The 21,500-nt window shown below is 38.3% G+C and overlaps 1 protein-coding gene across 2 annotated transcripts; it reads right to left on the bottom strand.

Annotated features, from left to right (window-relative positions):
- Positions 1-949: 949 nt before the first annotated feature.
- LOC105058053 (uncharacterized) lies at positions 950-10,500 on the bottom strand. 2 transcript variants are annotated; one of them, XM_010940832.4, is made up of 7 exons: positions 10,323-10,500; positions 8,212-8,355; positions 4,655-4,753; positions 4,398-4,474; positions 4,008-4,116; positions 2,409-2,737; positions 950-1,263 (listed from the first exon to the last, which is right to left on the bottom strand). In XM_010940832.4, exons 1-7 carry the CDS (start codon positions 10,390-10,392, stop codon positions 1,171-1,173), a joined length of 921 nt encoding a protein of 306 aa, XP_010939134.1. In that variant the 5' UTR covers positions 10,393-10,500; the 3' UTR covers positions 950-1,170. The 2 variants fall into 2 exon arrangements, with proteins under 2 accessions (XP_010939134.1, XP_010939133.1); XM_010940831.4 differs by having other exon boundaries at positions 10,336-10,496.
- Positions 10,501-21,500: the final 11,000 nt, after the last annotated feature.

Here is a 21,500-nt window from a genome sequence, read left to right as displayed (position 1 = left end):
GTTGAGCCCTCGTTGACCCCTAGTCGGCCGTAACCATTGTCATTTTATCACCAACTGATTCTCGACATCCATCCTATTATCTTTTCGCATCTTGAGTAGATGAAAGCCCACCGACTGTCGTCCAATAACTCTCACTCACGACCGTCGATGTCTTCTTCGCGACCGACTCCCATAGGCTAAGCTGATGAATTGACAATATGTCCGAATGACCAGCTCAGTCCAATCAAAAGATGATCGTCAGCCGATCACATCCGGCTGACTAGAGCGGGTCTCTAGTTCCTGACTTCCTCATCTGACAGTAGCATGAGGCATTCAACTCGTGATCGTAACTGACCAGTTCTCAGCTCATTGGTACCAGTTGGTATGTCAATTCAAAATTCAACACCAGCCAGGCGACAATTGTCGTAAAACTAATAAGACAACTACAACCGCCATATCTCGAAAATCTCGAACGATAGTTCCACTACTACACGCGAATTGTGCTCCAACCAAACAACATCGTGCCAACCAACCTACCAACTAAAACAATGACCTCCGTCCATAAAAAAAGATCCAAAAAGATCTTAAAAAAAAAATACATCATTACTCTATTTCTAACGCTCCTCTATCTATTGAATGATAATTCTAACTTGAGCATTGGAGGTTCTCCACTGGAGCAACTTCTGACCAAAATTTTTTTGCAAGTTATATCCCAAGAGACCTCATCTCACCATCTACTCCAGTATCCCGATGCCTTGCAGAATCTTGGACCAACAATTGGGTTGGATGACGGTAGGCAATTAAGTTGGCCCAACCTTCTTTTTGAATGGACTTCATTTTAGTCCTCGGACAGGTCTAGCAATGATGGATTTTGATATCCGAATGTTTGCAACCATCCAGCAAACATCAATAAAATACATCAGTGCTCAGCCGAATGCTCCGAAATTGTCCCAGCTCATCAGAGATTGACTGGCAAATAAATCAAGTGTTCTCTTTCATTAGATAGACCATAAATTTCCGATCCTTCCAGGGTTACTATTTAGCAAAATGTTAGTTTTAAAACACCCATACCCTCAAAATTTACCCCTTCAGGAGACAAAGTCTAGCTACAAAAATCAGACAAGAAACTCAATCTGTCTTTCACAGGATAGAGAAACCACTCATGACCATAGCATGCAGGTTCATATTTACTCAATAGTATATTGAAAGTGTGCGATGGTGCTGCAAAGAACGGTTCTGAACACCACAGGACCAGAGCCAAAGATCCATTTCTACACTCAGAACCTGCAAACGAAGATCCATTTGGAGACTAGTTATTTCATCTACTTTAAAAATTAATGCTATTAATAAAGTAGAAACCGAACCCAAGTTTATTGTAGTGTCAATTCTCCTATAATGCTAAAGAATAAAGTAGATATCAAAACAATACAGTCGTGATAGAACATGAAAAATAAAGTAGCATACTAAGTAAGCTCAAGATTTTTCCTAAGTGAACTGCATATCTTCAACAGAATTCAAATCAGAACCATTTTGATTTTCCCCTTCGTTTTGGTGATAAGAATCTCGAGGCTGAATGCTTCACCCATGGGGAGGGTATGCAGCTGACAACACCACAAACCCTCAGCAAATGATCCTTCTAAATTTGATTTGAAACGTCTTAAAAAGTCTCTGCTACCCAAGAATTATAATGTTCGCAAAACTCATATTCTGTGAGAAAGGTGTTGCACATTTCTAAAGAATATCCTGTTTACAAAACACGGAAATGGCTACTCTTTCTATCTGGAAGCTAGTAGCCCATCCTTTTTCTATGGTTGACTAAATCTTCATAAGAAGAGATCAAAATTTATAGGGACAGGGTTTGACTCCCAACACTAGGAAAGAAAAATGGCTGGGTGACAACCATCTTTCGTAGGGGTAACCAGCACGAGCTACCAACACCATTACACCTGGAAATACTATGGATCCATACCAAGGGATCCATCTGCTTTATGAGAGGAAAAAACACAAAACTAGAATCCATGGAATTGTATTTTCAAGAAGTTTTAGCTATCCATGCAGTTCTGAGTTGACTTCTATAGGGTAAATCAGTATATGCAAATTCCTGGACGCCAACCACCTCTCTTATTTTTTTGAGCCAAGGTATGAAATAGTTTTCTTGTGCTTCATCAACCTACTTTATCTCTCTTCATTTAAATTAATACTGCAACATCTCTCATATTGAAATATAAAATTTGAAGTTTTAAAGGGAGGCAAGCCTCATTTGCAATCTCAATGTATGTGGCATACGTTCAGTTTACATGATAAGAAAAAAAAATTACCTCATGAAGTACCTTAGTCAGACTAAAATGAAGCATAGCAAGCATGCGATATATGCTTAACAGTGGACATCACACATTAAAAACAAGAACTAGAACAATAAATTGGTATACCTGCTTCCTGAATTTTGATTCAATGAGTTCCCTCATTTTTTCCACAGCATGAACAGAGCAAGCACGTATCTCTACTTCCTCCTCACTACCAGGAGCTATTTCATCATTAGAATCAATGGAGTTAGATAAGGCTGAACTATATTTCAGCACGCCAAGCTTCCTGAGTACAGCAGGGATGATATAGTCTGCAAATATTGTAATGGAGCTCATGTCGTAGAATCTTCCATATCCTTGACCCTTGAAGGCACCCCATAAATCAGCAGCAAAAATTTGTGCTCTTTTGTATAAGAAAACCTGGTGACCCTTGTATAATGAATGATCTCGAAAACCTAGTTTAAAATATACCAGAGTTATGACAACATTTTATACCAAAAACATAAACAGATAAAAATGCATGCAGCAAAATGTTATCTACAAATTAGACTCAAGAAAAGAGTTTGGAGCATGTAGCTCAACTAATAATAATATTTGACGCTTTCAGGTAATAGGATCAAAACCAACTTCAATAATATAATTAAGTCAACAAAGGGGGAAACATAATGACTATAGCTGCATGACATAATATGGAAATTATAAATGCAAGTGAGAACAATGTTCATGTTATTTCACAAAAGAGGACATTTGAAATATAAAACTAGATTAGAGTCAAATCCATAATAATGTGCTTAATATTAAATTTCCAAAATGAATCCTTTGCCCATTATCTAAATTGATTCCATATATCATGTTCCACTGTTTGATATTCTTAACAAAGGCTCGAAGATTCCCATGACTCCGAAAAACTTCAGATGGTTGACAAGAGTATTTTTGACCTTGGGGTCATGGATTCATTCTCGAGAAGCCTTAAAATAGAGAGCTAAGTAGAAAGCATTGACAGTTATCTCATGAAAAATCAAAAAGGAAACAAGTGACAAAAGAGAAGCTTCTATTTATATCGTTCACTAAAAATAGCATATACACAGATGCATGTTACAATAATCCCAAAACAATAAATATAAATTTCCAAAAGCCACTATATCCTATAAAACCAGTGTAAAAAATCTTCTACAAACACACTTCATCGTATAACAACAACAGTTTGATCTGTAAAAATGCTAAGAAAACATTTAATAATACCACATCTGTAATTCTTGGTCAATGATATCGTGAATAATTTCAGAAATTTGAAGCTTTTACCATTAGATTCATATACAATTTAATTCATTATCCTTGTGCAAACATATGGATTGCCAGTTGAAAGTAAAGAATTTCTAATATTATATGAAATTTCTTGGATGTAAAGAACCTAAAAGATAATATGTTAAATGGCACCATACACACAACAACAGATCTATCTGGAAAGCTTTTTCTTCCATTAATGTTTTGGAGCAGTTGAGTCTGCATGCTTGCTTCGTTATTTCACAAAAAAGAACATTGCTAAGTGTCCTATAAGTTCAAACTTTGTAATATTTTCAATATTCTCTACATGTTATCTGATATCTACAGCTTGCAAATATGTTAATTTCTTACTGTGGAGTTCATTGAACTGATCAATCAACTTCTCAGAAGTCACCTGCAGACTTAATGAAATGACAACTACAAACAATAAAAAAAGCTTACCTGGAAAGTGACGTGCAACAAGTGCAACTAGAGTGACAGCAGAATTTCCACAAGACTTTACAATGTTGGCTGCCTCCCCCTTAAAGCTTCTCTCCAGTTCCAGTCCAACCTGAAAGTAATTAAAGCCATAACAAAAAGGCACTGGAAACTTCGTTAAATAATTAACTTATTTTTGCAAGCAACAGTGTCTTTGCATCTCGAAAAGATAAATATGATCAACACACCCTAATCCAAGGATCTAGGAAATAAAATGCAGCAAATAGAAACACAAACAGATAGACGATTAAGAGGCAAACATCAGTGAACAGAAGTACTATGATAATGGTTCAAAGAAAAAATGCAAATAGTTCTAATTTTTGAATTGCCCAGAATGGACAAAGAGAAGAGTACCTCATGCAGTAACCGTACTCGTTCCTCCTCTAGCGGAAGTGGGCGTGGCCAGTTCAACAATTCACGCAATTGGGGACCTAACATTTTTGACAATTTAATTCTCATTTCTACAGCCACATACTAATTCTCATGCAGTAATTTCTTGCAAAAACCATTACAAGTGCACACAACTCCTTAAAAATATCCAAAATAAGACCAAGGCTAAAATTCACGTACATGATTGGCAGGAAGTCAAGGTTCAAGGATAAAATAGATACCACTATAACTCTGTAGACGATCTGCATCAAGGGCAGATTTGTCATTCTGCAAAGCTGCCTTTAAGCCCAAAGCCAAATGATCATAGCTCAAATCCTTATCTGGTTAGCATAAGTAATTGGAGCATCACATCAGTACCAGTTGGTTGGGGGAAAAAAAAGAAGAAGAGGAAGAAAGAAAAAACAAAAGAAAAGTTAATATTTTGAATACTAAATGCAGAAAAAGCAATGCATTTGCAAGGAGTGCTGAATAGAACATAATTCAGTTAAACATGCATCTTGATATGTTTTGCACAGCTGAATATCTTTCTTGTCAAAGAAATTATATCATAGCATCAAGCAAATGATCTCATGACTATTGCCTTTTAAGCTTTTTAAGTTTCAAAATATGCTGTTTTGGTATTTTCACAGTTCTTGGCACGCTACAAGTGCACTTTACCTGCTCAAACTACCACCTACCTTGCTGAGTATCTCCTCCTAGTTAACAGTCCTTGAGACAAATTACATATGATCTTGAAAGTTTATGGAAAGTCTTGAGTTGAAAATATTCCCATAGAAAGGTATAGTCTGTGAAGCTTGGACATTGTTACAAGGTGGGGATACAAACCATGGATAGACTGATAGTTTTGGGGGGAAAAAGGGAGAGGATTCAACTAGAGGAGTATAAAAGTTTATCGTAATAATATATTCCATAATACAGGCAATAACATCATAACCCACGACTTCATTTAACATCAACATCAGAGGTTCTGGAATTAACCATCCATCATACAAAAGAGTGTGCTAATCAAAATAAAAGAAATCACTCCCCCTCATCCCAAAACATATCTGGGGGGTTGACCCAATGCTTCCAATTTTGAAGTACTGGTGTAGTCATTATCCCAACAGCTTATATAGGACAGAGGTCATTTTCCATGATCTCATTAAGCAGTATGCTGCAATTAAATATTCAAAGCAAAGAAGAAAGCAGATAAAAAAAGAGGGGTAAGTAAAGGGACATATCAATGCCAAGCTCACATCCTAATCTGAAGTCATCAAATATAAAATTAAAAGTCCAAATCATATGAAGGCAAAGAAAAGGTTCCATAGAGTTTTTTACTCTGCCATAATTCATAACTTAGCATTTTTTTAAATGTCACCTGGAGGTTTTCTTTACTTTAAATTTCAAAGTTTACAGTGATGGAAAAAAATCAAGTTCAGAAACAATATAATAAACAATGCCAAGGACATCATATAGCTTGTTTAGCCATTTCTAACCAAAAAAAAAAAAGGAAAAAGAAAAGTGATTCGATGTCTTCCAGTTCTTGATTTAGGTATTGTTCCTTGCATGGTGTCTTGTATGCCAGAATGGTCACATTCATCACAAAAGAAAGCTCTTAGGATTGTCATTTTTTTCTTTTTGGGAATTGCAGTCATGATGCCACCCCTGAATTCAAGCATGGGAGCTCTCACATGTGGAATGGAGTGCCCGCTGGTTGAAAGAGCTTAATAGCATGCTTTTTAAGTAGACCATAGACATCAGCAAGAATTTGTTAAGAATAAACCATAATGATCAGGTATGTGATGCTTCTCCTCAAAATGACATGCCGAAGCAGGGTGACATTATCAAGGTGGATGAATAGCCAGAATTTGAGAGGTGATATGAGGTGACAATGTTAGTAAGATAAACTTCAGTAAGCACATTAGGTTTAGGTGTAGAAAAGAAGAAAGAGGTGCCCGATGTAATAGTGTAGACATTAAGGATTAGAAGAAGGTGGAAGCTGAAGGGGCTAAGGGGCCGAAGGAGGGGAGCACACTCAACAGGTGTTGCTTCAAGAAGCAAAAATTGTAACCTAGAATAGAAAAACCACAGGATTGGATAACTCAAGAAGAAGCATTAAAGAAAAGTTCTATTTAAAGCAAGGGCTTGAGCAAATTGCTATTCCTAAAATATTTACATGTTTCTAACCAAAGTTTTACATCCCGGTGGGACTAGAGGCATGCTGGCTGTCCAGTCTCATTCCTATGACTGTGAGAAAACAAGATAGGAACAGGTTTGGGACTCTAAAATGTAGCCACACCGAGAGAGAAGAAGAAAGAGGAAAGAAGGAAAGGAAGAGAAAAAACGAAAAAAAGGAAAAAAATGAAAGGTAAGAAAAAGAAAAATGAAAAAAAGAAAGAAAGGAAGAAGAAAAATTAAAAAAAGAAAGAAAAAATAAAGGAAAGAAAGAAAGGTAGAAGCAAAAAAAGAAAAGAAGGAAAGAAAGAAAAAAGAAAGAAAGAAAGAAAAGAAGGGGAGAAAGATCTATGGACATGCATAACCGGGACTGCTGTCAAGATGGGATGCAACAATGGGGCATCCCATTCTATGAAGAAATTGAGATACCTCCATCCTATGGGATTTAAAACTTTATTTCTAACAATAAAGATATCAAGTAAAGGGATGGCAACCACAAGCAGCCTTGTGGTCAATATGGCATTCAAGAAGAATGCATTAAGCAAGCCAAAGATAATAACTCATGATGATGAGGTAATGGGTAATTTGCTGATCTTGTACAGAATATAAGTTGTTGCCCACTCTTTGATCTGTTGACGTAATGCATGCTTCTTTGAATTTGCTCTTCCACAGTTGCAGATATGGTCCCACCAAAACACTTCAAGCATTTCTGCACACATAACGCCCTTGCCATTTCTCATAGTAATAGTATTTTTTCATATGAATAAAGTGGGAAGAAACAACTAACTGATTGTGTATCTAGCATTGTTAATAACCATGGATTAGAATGTGGTTTTTCCATGCATGATATGGCACATTATGTACCATGCTAAGAACTTATTGGCACACAACACTGGCACGAAAGCAGTTCCATGCCAATGCATCACATAAAACAGGGACATGCTGGCACATGATGTGTCAATCCATGTCAATAACTAAATTATAACTTCTGACATGCATGGATGAAAAGAAGAAATCGCAAAGTCCAGTTACTAAGAGGGCTAAATGAAATCAACATTAAAAAACTATGTTATTTGCTTAAAAGAACATATCAGCAACTTCCACAAGGCAAAGCTTGTCAAATTCTGATGATTTTACTTGGTGACTCCACATCAGTCACGTAAGTGTATAGAGCTACGAGCATGATTGTCCATGAAAGATGTGGAGAGGAATTACGAAACTAGCTGCAAAAACCCATAAAAAGAATAACTTGGTTTATGAAGAATATATGTTAATGACAAAATGGATATGATGTCTAAGAAATAGGTCTACAAAACCAAAAGGAAGGACAAAGCCTCTGTGGATCTTATGAAAACCTTAAATTTCCACAAATTGCTCAAACAGCATCATGCAACTTCCTCAGAACACTGAGTATTTAACACTCAACTTAAAATTTTAAGGCTAGTATATGATGAGCTACATGAGCATAATGAAATGAGATCTTTTCAATGTCAGACATAATAAACACAGTTCTAACACCAATTTCTAACACTTTAAATGGCATCCACCATAACATAACATGCTCCAAGCAAAAAGGACAGTTGAATGTAAGGATTGGTGTTAATTGTTCAAAAGAAAAATATACCTGGCCAAAAACAGAAGTTCAATGCGTCCAAAACAAATAGGTACTGGACTGTAAGTGGCCCGTTGTCAAAGTAATGAATACCCTCAAAATCCCATTCAACTTTTGGAATTGAACCGTTAATATTGTCCACTATTTTCTCCAGTTCTGACAAAAAAAGAAAATTGAATGAATTACATAATAATTAGATTAGCATAATACTAATTGTACTTCAAAGTGCAATAAACTATAATCATTCCAGAAAAAAAAAGGATCATAATAAAGAATCGGTGACTAAGAAAATGTGAAAAGAGTCAAATTGTACACTGTTCACATATGTAAAGAAATTTGAGAGCGCATTAGTCAGCTGGTCAAGAGTTGATCACAAAGAAGTAGCATCAAGGACTAGGTAGCAATTCCATCACTGAACAAAGGAAAATCAAGGGGACCAGAAGGCAAATAAATGCTAGAACTGCAGATTAAGATAGCAGTTGAAGGTTTAAGGAAATGAATGGTCAGCTTTCATGAATGATTCTTCCATTGGCAAAAAGGGACTAGGTAAACCCATAAGAGGGGAGAAGTTAAGAAAATAGACGTATAAAGTGGAGAGCATTTTGAGTTTATTACTAAAAAACAAAGATAACATTGATAAGATAAGACTTAGATATTACTTATCAATTTAAGTAGATTATAAGAAGCTCATAGAAAGAAAGAAAAAAATAAACAAAAAGGACAAGAAAAATCTTATTTACATAACAAATGCAGAATCACCAGCAGCCTGAAACCCTATTTAATATTCTCTAAAATATCTTCATCAGTAAAACCTTGTTGAACATTTTAATGTTTTACTTCTTTCTCATTTCCCACCATCACTTGTGGAGAATGAAGCACCAACTCTTGAATGATTCCCTATTAACTGGTGTCATGAAATTACTCAGCATATTAATGGTGTTAGAGTGGCTACAAACAGGAAAAAGCATCGTACATTGGTAATAACTATGGTCTTGTGTGCGAGGTGTTCTGGAACAATTGTAATGATTCATGATTCAATTAATCACTGACAGGGACTCACGTACCTCACAAAACATGCAGTATGGGAGATCTTTTCGAAGAGTAAACAACACAAAAAAACAGAGGAATTGAGTCTGGTGTTTAATTGCAATTCCAATAGTGTCCAACATGACTTTAATTGAAAGGGCCCATGGGAGAAAACACAATATGCCTTCAAATTTTTGTTAACCTCTGAAAAATTACAGTTTTACGAATGTTAAAGTACCGTTCATGTGCATATTCAAGGGAGAAGTGGTAAAGTCACCATTGCTCTGTTGGCAAGTAACAGTAAGGCAGCAAATGATGATGACAAATTCTTCTACACAATGAAGTATTCCAGTAACCACATCCGCTAAGATGTGAAATGTTACAGAACAGTTATTTGCTGATGATAGAGTAATAAAGGTGGAAAAAAAATGTTTCTGAAAACAATATTTTCAAGTCAAATTCATGGAAAGCATATACTATTTGTTCTCAGGAAGAACTAGTGGGATAGATAGGAAAAATAAAAACTTTTACAATGACAAAAATCACCATCCATATAAATGCTGGGAGACCATTCAGAGTGAAAAGAAGACAAAAGAAGAGAAGAATATCTATACAACCAGAACTATCCCTGCCCAGAAAATTCCTCTGAAATTCCATAATACCGAAGGAATCCATAAATTCATAAAAAGGATTTATTCAAAGATTAAACATCAGAAAATCCTAAAAAATCTAAAAACAGAAACAGAATCAAAAATAAAAATATTAGAAAAAAAGAAAAGAAAGAAAGAATACCAAAGATTGGTCTAGTTCCAATCAAAAACCTCCAAATCTTGCATCAATATTACCGGAATCTCCCTCCAACAAAGTATTCTCACTCCAAATCCCTCAAAGAAAAAATCAAAAAAACCAAGAAAATAAACAAAAAGAACAGAGCAAAACCACATAGCGATACGCTTAGACACAAATAATCCAAAATAGGAAGATTAAGTGCATTCATTCCCTCAGGTATCATCACAAACAACAGAAACAAAGAACAAGAACCACGTCTCTAAACCCTAACCCTAGTTCGCATAGGAGACAAGGCAGGCAAGCGGCACCTGAGGAGTCCACCTTCACGTGCGAAGCGCGGCTCGCGACCCATGCCGTGGTGCGTCTCACGTCCTCCATTTCCGTCCCCCTCTCCCGCTCTCCCGTGGATAAAAATCCCACCTTTTCCTCCCCCCTTCCGCTCTAAAAATTTTCTCCCTTCTCCCTCGCTCGCCCTCCCTTCGCTCGCTATCTCTTTCACGAGGCGAAAGATAAGGATTTTATTCGTCCTCGGAGTTTCCCGCTTGGAACATGAGCGCAGCCCACGGACCGGTCGTGGACGAAACCGAAATGACCGAAATACCCCCTACCGGCATCGCAAATACGACGACCGCCCCCTAGATTGGTCGGTTGACTCCTGTCTCGCTGTCTCGATTTGGGTCAACAAGCCAGATCCAATGGACCCCCTAAATCCCACGGTGCATAACACGCCACATTACCGCTTGTATGTCACTAATTGCCGATTGCGCGTTATCCACCGTGCATATGCTCCAAGATTTTCCCTGGTCCATACAATAATTTCTCGGTCAACACGGGCAGACCGGCTCCTTGGGTGCATGTAATACAGGCCGTCCGATCGGTGGTCCCGAATCGCGACGTCCTCGGAAGCCGTTTTCTCGTGGTTAGGTAGCGGCGGCTCCTACATGTGGAATTGTTTTTGCTGGGCTCTAGAGTTCGTTCATGCCTCATGCATTAAAGCAGAGCACGTGCGGCGCGAGTTTGAAAGCAAGGTTGCAAAGAAGGTACGTTGATGCCCAGGTACATCGGTGCCCAAAATCGGCAGCCTCTTCCGCCACTCATTTTCTGACTAAAAATGTTACAAACTTTACTGGCATATGTATAATTGCCATTATAAGCGCATGAAAAGTTTACCTAAACCTATTAATGATTGATTGGCCACTCAACAGTCTCCCACACTTCTGTACCAATAAAAAAAGAAAATCTACCACACTTCATATATGGTATTAATTTTTTGTTATAAAATTTTTCAAGTTTGGAATATTTAATTAGGGAAAATACTTTGAGATGTCTATTATATGGCACATGAATGGTTGCCTAAATTTATTAATGCTTAATTGGCAATTCAACAATCAACCATTTTTTTTTTGCATCAAAAAAGCAATCAACCATTTTTTATATAAGGTACCAATTCTCAGTTATGATATCCATCACTTTGTGATATCTAGTAGAAATACCAATTCTCAGTTATTATATCCATCACTTTGTGATATCTAGTACAAAGATTTTTTTTCTATGTACAAAACTCGCCCGTCATTAATGTTAAACTCATCAATTTGTGGTTGAATGTGTCTAAATTGTTAAAATGGTATCGGATATGCCACTTTGATCTTGATGAAAAACTATGAGAATATGATTGAATGATAAGAAAAGATAGTAAACTTTATTGTGGCGTCTTCCTAATTCCCGACCTTAGTCGCCTACTGAGGAGCCACCTTGATGAAGTATCGACAGAATCAACTAATCAACGAGCTTTTTTAATGAAGAAGAGAACAGCTTAATAGAATCCCGTAGAATTCCTGTTGTGAGCCGAAATTTTCATCGGAATATGCATAATAACCGTCCATGATGGTCATCACAATATGGGCACAAACTTTTTGGGCCTATTATTGAATACTCTAAGTGGGTCCTGAAAACTCAAGTAACATCAACTATCTCCCCTTTATATGAAAAGGAAAGAAGGGGACTCTTAGATAAGTTCAATCAAGAGTATAAAATTCTCTCCCTCTCTTTTTCGATTATTTTCAAAGTTCTGACTAACTTAAGCATTGGAGAGTCTTCTCATTGGATAAATTCAGACAAATAAACTTTTGCTTGTAGGTATCGGATCAATTCTTATCAGCTTATCTCCAGATCGATCTCCGATTTGATTCACAACCAACCTTATGCCAAAGCTTTGCAACAACAAATTGGTGTTAAAAGGTGAGTTATTCTCATTATGGAAGAGAAATAAGAGTCGCAATGACCAAAATGAGGACTCAAAATACTTCTACCTCATCATGTCAACGATCATCCCAATGGAATGATCTATCGTATCAACATTCTAAGTTTAGGCCATCTCAATTGATAGTTGCAATGGACTAATAGGAATTTTAAATTTTAGTGCAGCAAGTGTAAGCTTTGACCACCATTATCCAAAATCTTCAGCAGGCAATGGAAAAGTAGCAACAAGAAGAGGCACCCAATCTCCAAGCGGCACAATTCCATTCTGTTGGGGTAGATCCTTGTCACCCGACCGACTATCTTTCCTCCTCGCCTCCTCACCATCTCATCTTCGCACCGACTTGATTATGAATTCAGCCGACTAAGTACTGTGTTATGGATCAAGCCGACTTAGATCAACGAGACGTAGTCTAGTCGGCATTTGAACAACTAAAGGCAACAGAATCTAACCAAATCAGTATTCAACCAACTTGATCCGACGTATAATCGACGATTGATCGACAAGTATTCGACATATATTTGGTATTTGGCTGACTTGGTTATACTGGTGATCAGTAATAATTCGGCACTTGATTAACAACCTATTCGACACCATACCGACTATCTAAATTCCGTACATCTGGAGATCAAACGATAATTATTTGGCACAAGCATTAATGACACATGAACGTGAGGCGTAATAGTCGGCCACGAGTGGCCCATTACTCAGTCTTAATGGCAATTAATATCATAAGTCCCACGTCTCAAGTATTTAGGGATGGTAGTTACACAGTAATAGCTTTTCTAGCTCTATATAAAGCGGTAAGTTACGAGGGACCAGGTACGCTAGACTATACTCTGCTAAATTATAAGCTTTTGAGCTCTCATTTTGGCTCTCGACTGTGTCCTTTCTCTAACTAACTTAAGCATCAGAGAGTTCCCCACCGGATAACTTTCAGTAAGAGGACTTGTTTTGTAGGTTTCCTATCGTTCATCATTCGGATGCAACAACTCGACTTTTGGTTGACTAACTCTTCGAAAATAGGCTGCAATAGTTTGACGTGCTAGGTAGGACAAGAAAAGAAATATTCTTTTAAGAACCATAATGGCCAAGATGAGAGTATAAAATATTTTCATCAGTTCTGCTCGACGCTTATCATGATGTGATGCACCTCTGATGACCCTCGGGGAGTCTAGTGCTTCACGACTAATGATAACTGCGAACCAACAGTAATTTACTACCTTAGTGCAATAAATTAAGATCCTGACGAAGGCTGTTCACAGTCTCCAACAGACTGCAGAGCAGCAACAGTAGCAATAGTAGCAGTCGGATGATCCAGCATCACAGGATGTGCCCTCCAGGCACAGTCACCAGCTCCGTTCTCCATCCCACCACTCGATTCAATATTTTCATCGGATGAGTCATCGACCCATCTGACACTCACCTTGTCCTAACTCTTGACATGCCTCACGTGCCAACTTTGATAATCGCCAGTCTCCTTTTCCTTAATGAGTTTCACAAAAGGGAAAGAGGCGGTGGTCTTCGTCAAGTTCTTCTGGGGAAGGCTCAACCCCAGAATATTTTTAGCATCCTGATAAATCTCAGAGGTGATTGGATGAGTACGATCACAAACTAAGAAAGCTGGATCACCGACTGAATCAGCTCCAAATAAATAATTGGGATTCAACCGACAAACTCGATATCAATACTCGTCCGCTTTTTTTTCTATGGATTCTTGATGAACTGATTTTCAGTTGGTTCAAGATGCCGCAGATTGAGCCATACGATAGCTCCACCGACCCACTCGATTACTTTGAGAACTATAAGACTCTTATGCTTCTTTAAGAAGCATCTGACGTCTTCTTCTGCATTGCTTTTCCACTTACTTTCTAAAAAACTGCTTGGATCTGGTACTCTGGACTTCAACTGGAAAGTATCTATTTATTCGAACAATTCGAATAGCTTTTCGTAGTGCACTTCATCACTAACAGAAGGATGTCACGTATTTCTAACAATCTCTTCTCCGCCAGACAGCAAGATGGAGAATCTCTATGAGAATTTATGGGACATTTTAACACTGCCATTTTCAAGGTCTGGGACCTCAACGAGTCAACGGCCATTACAGTCATGAAGAGAGGGTTGCGAAGGTCCAAATTCACCTACTTTCTGGACAAAATGCTTTGCCAGGCCTACACCGAAATCCTTGAGTGCGCACGAAATACATTCGCATCGAAGAGGGAGCAACTGACCGACATCAATTCGAAGGTAAAGTTTAGAAGAAAATGAAGAAGGGAGGAACCTTTGTGTGACCTAGCCGAATCTGTACTGAGAGAGAGGCTCCACCTCTCCGACCAAGTTCGAAGCCTAAAAACTTTGACAGCAGGTATAACTCTTACACCCCTTTAACTATTCCTCATGCGTAGATTCTTATGAAGATAGAGGGAGAGAGCTACCTTCGATGATCTCAACCGATGAAGTTGTGGTCAGCTTCTCACAATCGAAAGCATTACTATTGGTTTCATTGTGACCATAGTTACGATACCGAACAGTGCATCCAGTTGAAGGATGAGATCGAAGCCCTAATTAGATGGGAATATCTCGAAAAATACCTACCGAATCAACCTGTGCAACTGCTTGCTGATTTTCAACCATGTCCCAAGGAAGAAACTCATGCTCAACTGATGACAGACGTGATCAACATGATCTCGACAGGACTGAGACTATGGGAGGCAGACAACTCAAAAAGCTGCTTCAAATGTCAGCAGAAAAATGACGACATCATTTTTTTTGAAGAAGATTTATGAGGAGTCCAAACCCCTCATAATGACGCTGTTATTGTATCTATGACAATAGCTAACTACGATGTAAAATGATGTCTTGTTGATAATGAAAACTCCACTGATTTATTATTCTACGATGTTTTCTCTCGAATATGATTTTGTACTAATCAACTAAAATCATCAACATGCCTTTAATCGAATTTACTGGTGACTCGATCGAAGTAGAAGGAGAAATAGAACTCCCTATTACTGTCGAACAACAACCTTGATAATCGACCATGCGACTTAATTTTCTCATGGTCTGGATTCCTTCTGCTTACAATATTATATTGGGATGGCCTAGATTGAATACGCTCCAAGCAATCATTTCAACATATCACTTGCTCATGCACTTCTCGATGAGGAATGGGACTGGTGAAATGAGAGAAGATCAACAGTTAGCCCGACAATGTTACTTAGCTATGATCAAAGGAAAGAAGCCAACTGAAGCTCTTTCCATCGACAAACTAGATCAGAGAGAAGAAAAAAGTCGAGAAGAACCTGTAGAGCAACTCATCTCAGTACCTCTTAACGATGAGGATCCAGCTAAAACCATCCAAGTTGGATCTTCATTAAGCGATGATCTGTAGGAGAAGCTTGTTACCTTTTTAAAGAAAAATACTGATGTTTTCATCTGGTCTACCTCAGACATGGTAGGCATCCCTTCTGATATAATTGTCCACTGACTGAATGTCTACGTCAAGCATAAATTATTGAGATAAAAGAAAAAAGTTTCACTCCTGAGTGATAGAAGGTCATCAATGAAGAAGAAGATAAGTTGCAAGCAACCGACTTCATTCGTAAAGCAACTTATCTTGATTGGCTCACGAACGTCGTGATGGTCAAAAAGGCTAATAGCAAATGGAGGATATGCATCAACCATACTGACTTGAATAAAACTTATCCAAAGGACAGCTTTTCACTTTTATGGATCGATCAACTAGTTGATGTTACTTTAAACCATCAATTGTTGAGCTTTATGGATACCTTTTCTGGATACAATCAAATCCGGATGACGTCTGAGGATGAGGAGAAGATGGAATTTATTACCGATAAAGGCTTGTACTATTATAAAATCATGCCTTTCGATCTTAAAAATATCAGAGCTACATATCAAAGGTTGGTCAACAAGTCTTCAAAAATCAGATCGATCGCAATATAGAGGTCTATATCGATGACATACTTGTAAAGAGCAATGAAGTTTCTCTCCATATCGATGATCTGACAGAAGCTTTCGATGCTTTAAGGAGACATCAAATGAAACTAAACCCAATTAAATGTGCCTTCAATGTAATTTCAGAAAATTTTTTTGATTTCATGGTGACAAGATGGCATCGAGACCAAGATTGTTCTTGACATGAAGCCTTCGATTTCTTGATGGGATATTCAAGAATTGGTAGGATGTGTTGCATCTTTAAGCCGATTCATCTTCAAGTTCGTAGAGCGGTGCCTCCCCTTCTTCAAAATTCTCAGGCAAATGAAAGACTTCACTTGGACTGTAGAGTGCCAAAAGACTTTCAACGACTTGAAGCAATACTTAAGCTCTCTACTTCTAACAAAGCCAAATATGGGCAAAGAGCTGTTTATGTATTTGGCTACAATTTCTGAAGTTGTTAGCTCGGTGCTGGTCTGAGAAGAAAATAAGATATAGAAACCCATCTACTACATAAGTCGAATATTGCATGGGGCCGAAATAAGATATTTTCAGATTGGAAAGATCATCTTCACAATCATTACAACTATTCGATGACTGTGCCCCTACTTCCAGACCCATTTGGTAAAGGTCCTGACTAATCTCCCCTGAAGAACTCTACTCCAACGGTTAGACACTTCGAACAGGATGGCTAAATAGACAGTCGAATTCAGTGAGTTTGATCTTTCTTATATCCCACGATTCTTGATGAAGGCTCAAATACTTGCCGACTTTATTGTTGAATGCATGCCAACTGATGATAGTCAAGTCGAGGATTAATCCTAAAAAGAGACTTTAGAGCCAGCATGGATTCTTCATGTGGATGGAGCTTCCAATACCCAAGGATGCAGTGCGAATCTCATTTTAACAAACATCAATGGGATGGTGACCGAGTATACTCTTCGGTTTGATTTCAAAACTTCTGACAATCAAGCCAAGTATGAAGCATTGATAGCAGGGCTGAAGATAGTCAAAGATCTTAATGTAAAATGCCTAAAGGTTTTCATCGATTCATAGTTGGTCACCAGATAATTTCGAGGAGAATACGAGACCTGAGATCCTGTTCTTCTCAGATATCTATAGAAGCTTAGATCTCTGTAAATAAATTTTGACTACTTCGAGATCTTCCATATCCCCCACTTGAAGAATGTCCGAGCTGATTTTTTATCTTGACTCGCTACTTCTGATTGTGGTGAGTTGAAAAAAATCTTCATTGAATATTTAGAAAATTCAAGTATTGACTCTGAAGAAGAAGTGCATCAAGTCCAAATAAGTCATGAACCGAGATGGATTGATCCATTCGTCAAATTTTTGACTAACGGAACCCTGCTGGTTGATCTTGCTGAGGCATGCTAAATGAAGAGATTGGCAGCTCAGTATATGATCATCGACGATCAACTTTATCGAAGATTGGCATCTCTATCCTTGGTCAAGTATTTTTGACCTTTCAAAGCCGACTATGTTCTTCAGGAGGTACACGAAGGTATTTGTAGTCACCACTTAGGGGATAAGTCGCTATCCTATAAGATTCTTTGATAGAGATATTATTGGGCAATCATGCAAAAGGATGCAACCGACTTAGTATAGAAGTACGATCAGTGTCAAAGATTTGCTAATATCTAGAGACTTCCATCAAGTCACCTTACAACCATCTCGACATCTTAGCCCTTTAATCAATGGGGAGTCGACATATTCGGTCCTCTTCTACCTACTAGTGGATAAAGAAGGTTCATCATCATAGCCATTAACTACTTCTTCAAGTGGATAGAAGCTGAACCGCTTGCACAAATAACAAAAAAGAAGACTACCGACTTTCTATGAAAATCTGTCATCTGTCGATTTGGTCTATCCTGAGTAATAATCATCGATAATGGCCGACAATTCAACAACATTAAATTTGAAGAGTTTTGTGTTAAGTATCACATCATCCATAAGCTCACTTTAGTTGGACATCCACAATTTAATGAAAAAGCTGAGGTGACCAATAAGACAATACTACAAGGTCTGAAAACAAGAATCGGCCAAGCTAAAAAAAATTGGGCCGATAGGCTCTACAGTGTCTTATGGTTTTATCAAACAACTCCTCGAATTCGGATCAGAGAAACTCCTTTCAAATTAGCATTTGGGATAAAAGCCATGATCCCAGTGGAAATCGACCTACCTTTGACTAGGGTGGAGCATTACGATGACTCGACCAACTTAGACAAACGATGAGGTGATCTGAACTTACTCGATGAAACTTAAGGACAACCTCAACTAAGGATGACTTTCTATCAACAAAGGGTAGCTCGGTATTATAATTTTTGGATCAAACCCAAGATCTTTCGAGTAGGAGACCTTGTTCTTAGAAGAGATGAAATCTCCAAATCGATCAAGCAAGCAAAATTATCTTCGAATTTGGAGGGCCCTTACAAAATCTCGATAATTCTATGATCAGTGGCATACAAAATTGAGAACTTGGATGGCATGGAAGTTCCTCGGACTTGGAACGTTGAAAATCAATGGATATACTACCAGTGCAATTATGTTATAAATAAAAGATTTTTTTTCTACAAATCTGTGCCAACTAGTTTCAATATTTGGTAGTTAACTGAATAAAAGGGTCACCTAACACCCAACCATATAATCACATTGTCAGCTAGTATCCAACGAAATGTTATTCGACTGACACCCGATTAATGAAAAAATAAAATAAAAATTTAATATTAGATGAGTCGTGAGGTTCGATAGTCGCAAGCGTACCAACTACGGTCTAAGGGTCGTAAGCCTATAAGCTACGATATGTACGTGGTCCAATCGGATGATAAAGTAGTCAGTCGGCTTGCACCCAACTGACTAAGGATTGAATGGTCCGAGATAATCTACGGTCAAGTTTCAATTTGATGGAATAATCTACAACTATTCAACGGAATGATCTATAACTATGTATCGAATCCGACGAAGTGCTCTACAAAACCTGACTACTTGATTTAGAAAATTTTTTAAGTCTATCTACTTGGTTATAATTTACTTAGTTATAGGTTTGCAAGTTTCTATCAACTATCTTACCAACTATTTTACTTAGTCATTTTATAGAAAGACAAGTAAACAGACAAAGAAGGAAGATATGCAAACACACAGAAGTCAAAGTTGAAGAGCAAAAGAAGATCCTTTTATTATGATAAAAAGAAGTTTGATACAAAGCTGAGAGAAAAACAACAAATATACAAGGCAAAAGGCAAAACTAAAGTCTGGGAGGATGGAGGATGATCTTCTGTGGTATCTGCTTTCTCCTTGCTCTCCAAACCTTCCTCTTCGAAAGTGCCTTCTGACTGTAGTCTACTCAGATCCAACTTGGGTTGCATTCAGCTAATGGCTTTCTTGCAGTCTTCGAACCCCAAGCGACAGGAGAATGCAGAACTTTCGGCAACCTCATCCTCATACTCCTAAGACTCTTGAAACTCGATCGGTGCCTGAGAAGCTGCATCTTGGTCCCGAGTCTCTGCTGTCGATAATTTCTCCTTAAGCTCCTGGGCGATCTTTTCTACCTCTAGCCTTTTGCCAATTCTCCTCATTAAGGATAGTTTCTGCCGACTCAGCTTTCTTTGAAAGTCTGCCATCAATTTATCGAACTCCTCCTTGTCCTTCTTCTGCTAGGTCTCTAAGTTGGCGGCCTTGTCCCGGGTAAATGCCAATTCGGCTTCCAGCAGAGCGATCTTCTCTTGATATTTTTTCTCCCGCCCCTTGACAGCATAAAAAAATTTCTCGATAACTTTGACCTGAGCATGTGCAGTCTGAGCCTTATCTTCAAACTGAGTATTGAGTTGCGCAAAGGCGGTCAACCTCTCATACAAGATAGTTGCATCATGAGCCAACTGCAAAGGGAACAAAAATTTTGGTAAGTCACCTACTCAGCTAATGCAATTAGTTGATCAAAGAAAAATAATTCAATATGGAGTAAAAAGGTCAAAAACTTATCGACATCAATGATGCATAGGAGCCTGAAATGATCTCCATGACTGGTCGGACTTTGCTCACTTTTCAGTCAGCAAGCAGCATCACCATTTTCATCAACTCTCCGATGAGTCAATGATCTCGAAGTGCTTGATTAGTTGCCTTGATGCGCATACTGAGAGTGATGAAAGTCTCTTTGAAAGAGTCCGAAGGACTGTAGTCGGCGATGAAGGCAGAGGACGTTGGAGCTTTTCCCTTGTCGGCATCTCCCCGATCAATTTCTTGATCACCACCCATTTTGGCTTGGGCTGGTAGGGCTTGGACCATGCTGATGAGCTTGGCTGGGGCTTTGATGATGATGACATCATCATCGATTGGGACATTTACAATGGGAGGTGGTAGTGAAGATAGCTTTGGTGGAGGAACTCGGGGCGACGACGGTGGTTGCATACTCCTTGGCACCCAAGGAAGAGAACCTTCTCTTGACTTCTTCGACGGCCTCCTAGAAGGTCCATCAAGTCCGAAACCCGACCTCTTCTTTACCGCATGTGGATGGATTCATCCAAGACCCTCATGCCTATAGATTAAAAATAGAAGAAGAGTTAGTGCAAAAATAAAAGAAGAAAATTGACGAAAAAGACTTGCAAGCATAAACAAAAGAAAATCTACCCAAGTGACTCGTTGGGCTTATGCCGGTGTCATACAATGACTGCTCCTCGAGGAGCTCCCATTGTGGAGGAGCCTGAACGCCGAACAGAAGATCGTATTGTTTCCAATCTTTCTCCAGAACTACTTTATTCTTATTCGGGGAAGGACTGGGTGTAGTCCAAACCCAATCAAAACTCTAGGGGTGGTCGGTAGCTACATGAAAGAATTTATTCTTCCATCCGTGAATGAAAGAGAAAAGTTTGGTAATGAACTGATGTCAGTGTTGAAGACTAAAGAACCACCATCCTTATTTTCGAGGATGTTTCTTCAACATGAAAAAAGCACGAAAGAGAGAAATTCATAGCTCAAATCGAAGAAGACGAAGGACTACAAAGGAAGACAAAATCTTAATAGAGTTAGGAGTTAACTGGATAGGAACTACTTCATACAAATTAAAAATATTTATTAAAAAAAAATATAAAAAAAATTAGAGTCTCGAGTAGAGGAACTCCTCATAGACGACAATATAGCCGTCTGGAGGCTGGGCAACCCGACCAACTTCGTCGGATGCCATCAACCGATATCAACTAGAGATGTGGTAGTGATCCCTTAGCCATCCCATATTGACATCAGACAATTTGGACCTCTCATAAAA

Source organism: Elaeis guineensis, chromosome 15 (assembly GCF_000442705.2).
Source record: "Elaeis guineensis isolate ETL-2024a chromosome 15, EG11, whole genome shotgun sequence".
Classification (NCBI taxonomy): Eukaryota; Viridiplantae; Streptophyta; class Magnoliopsida; order Arecales; family Arecaceae; genus Elaeis; species Elaeis guineensis.
Note: the sequence above shows the minus strand (reverse complement) of the source record. Positions and strands in the feature narration are given on the sequence as shown.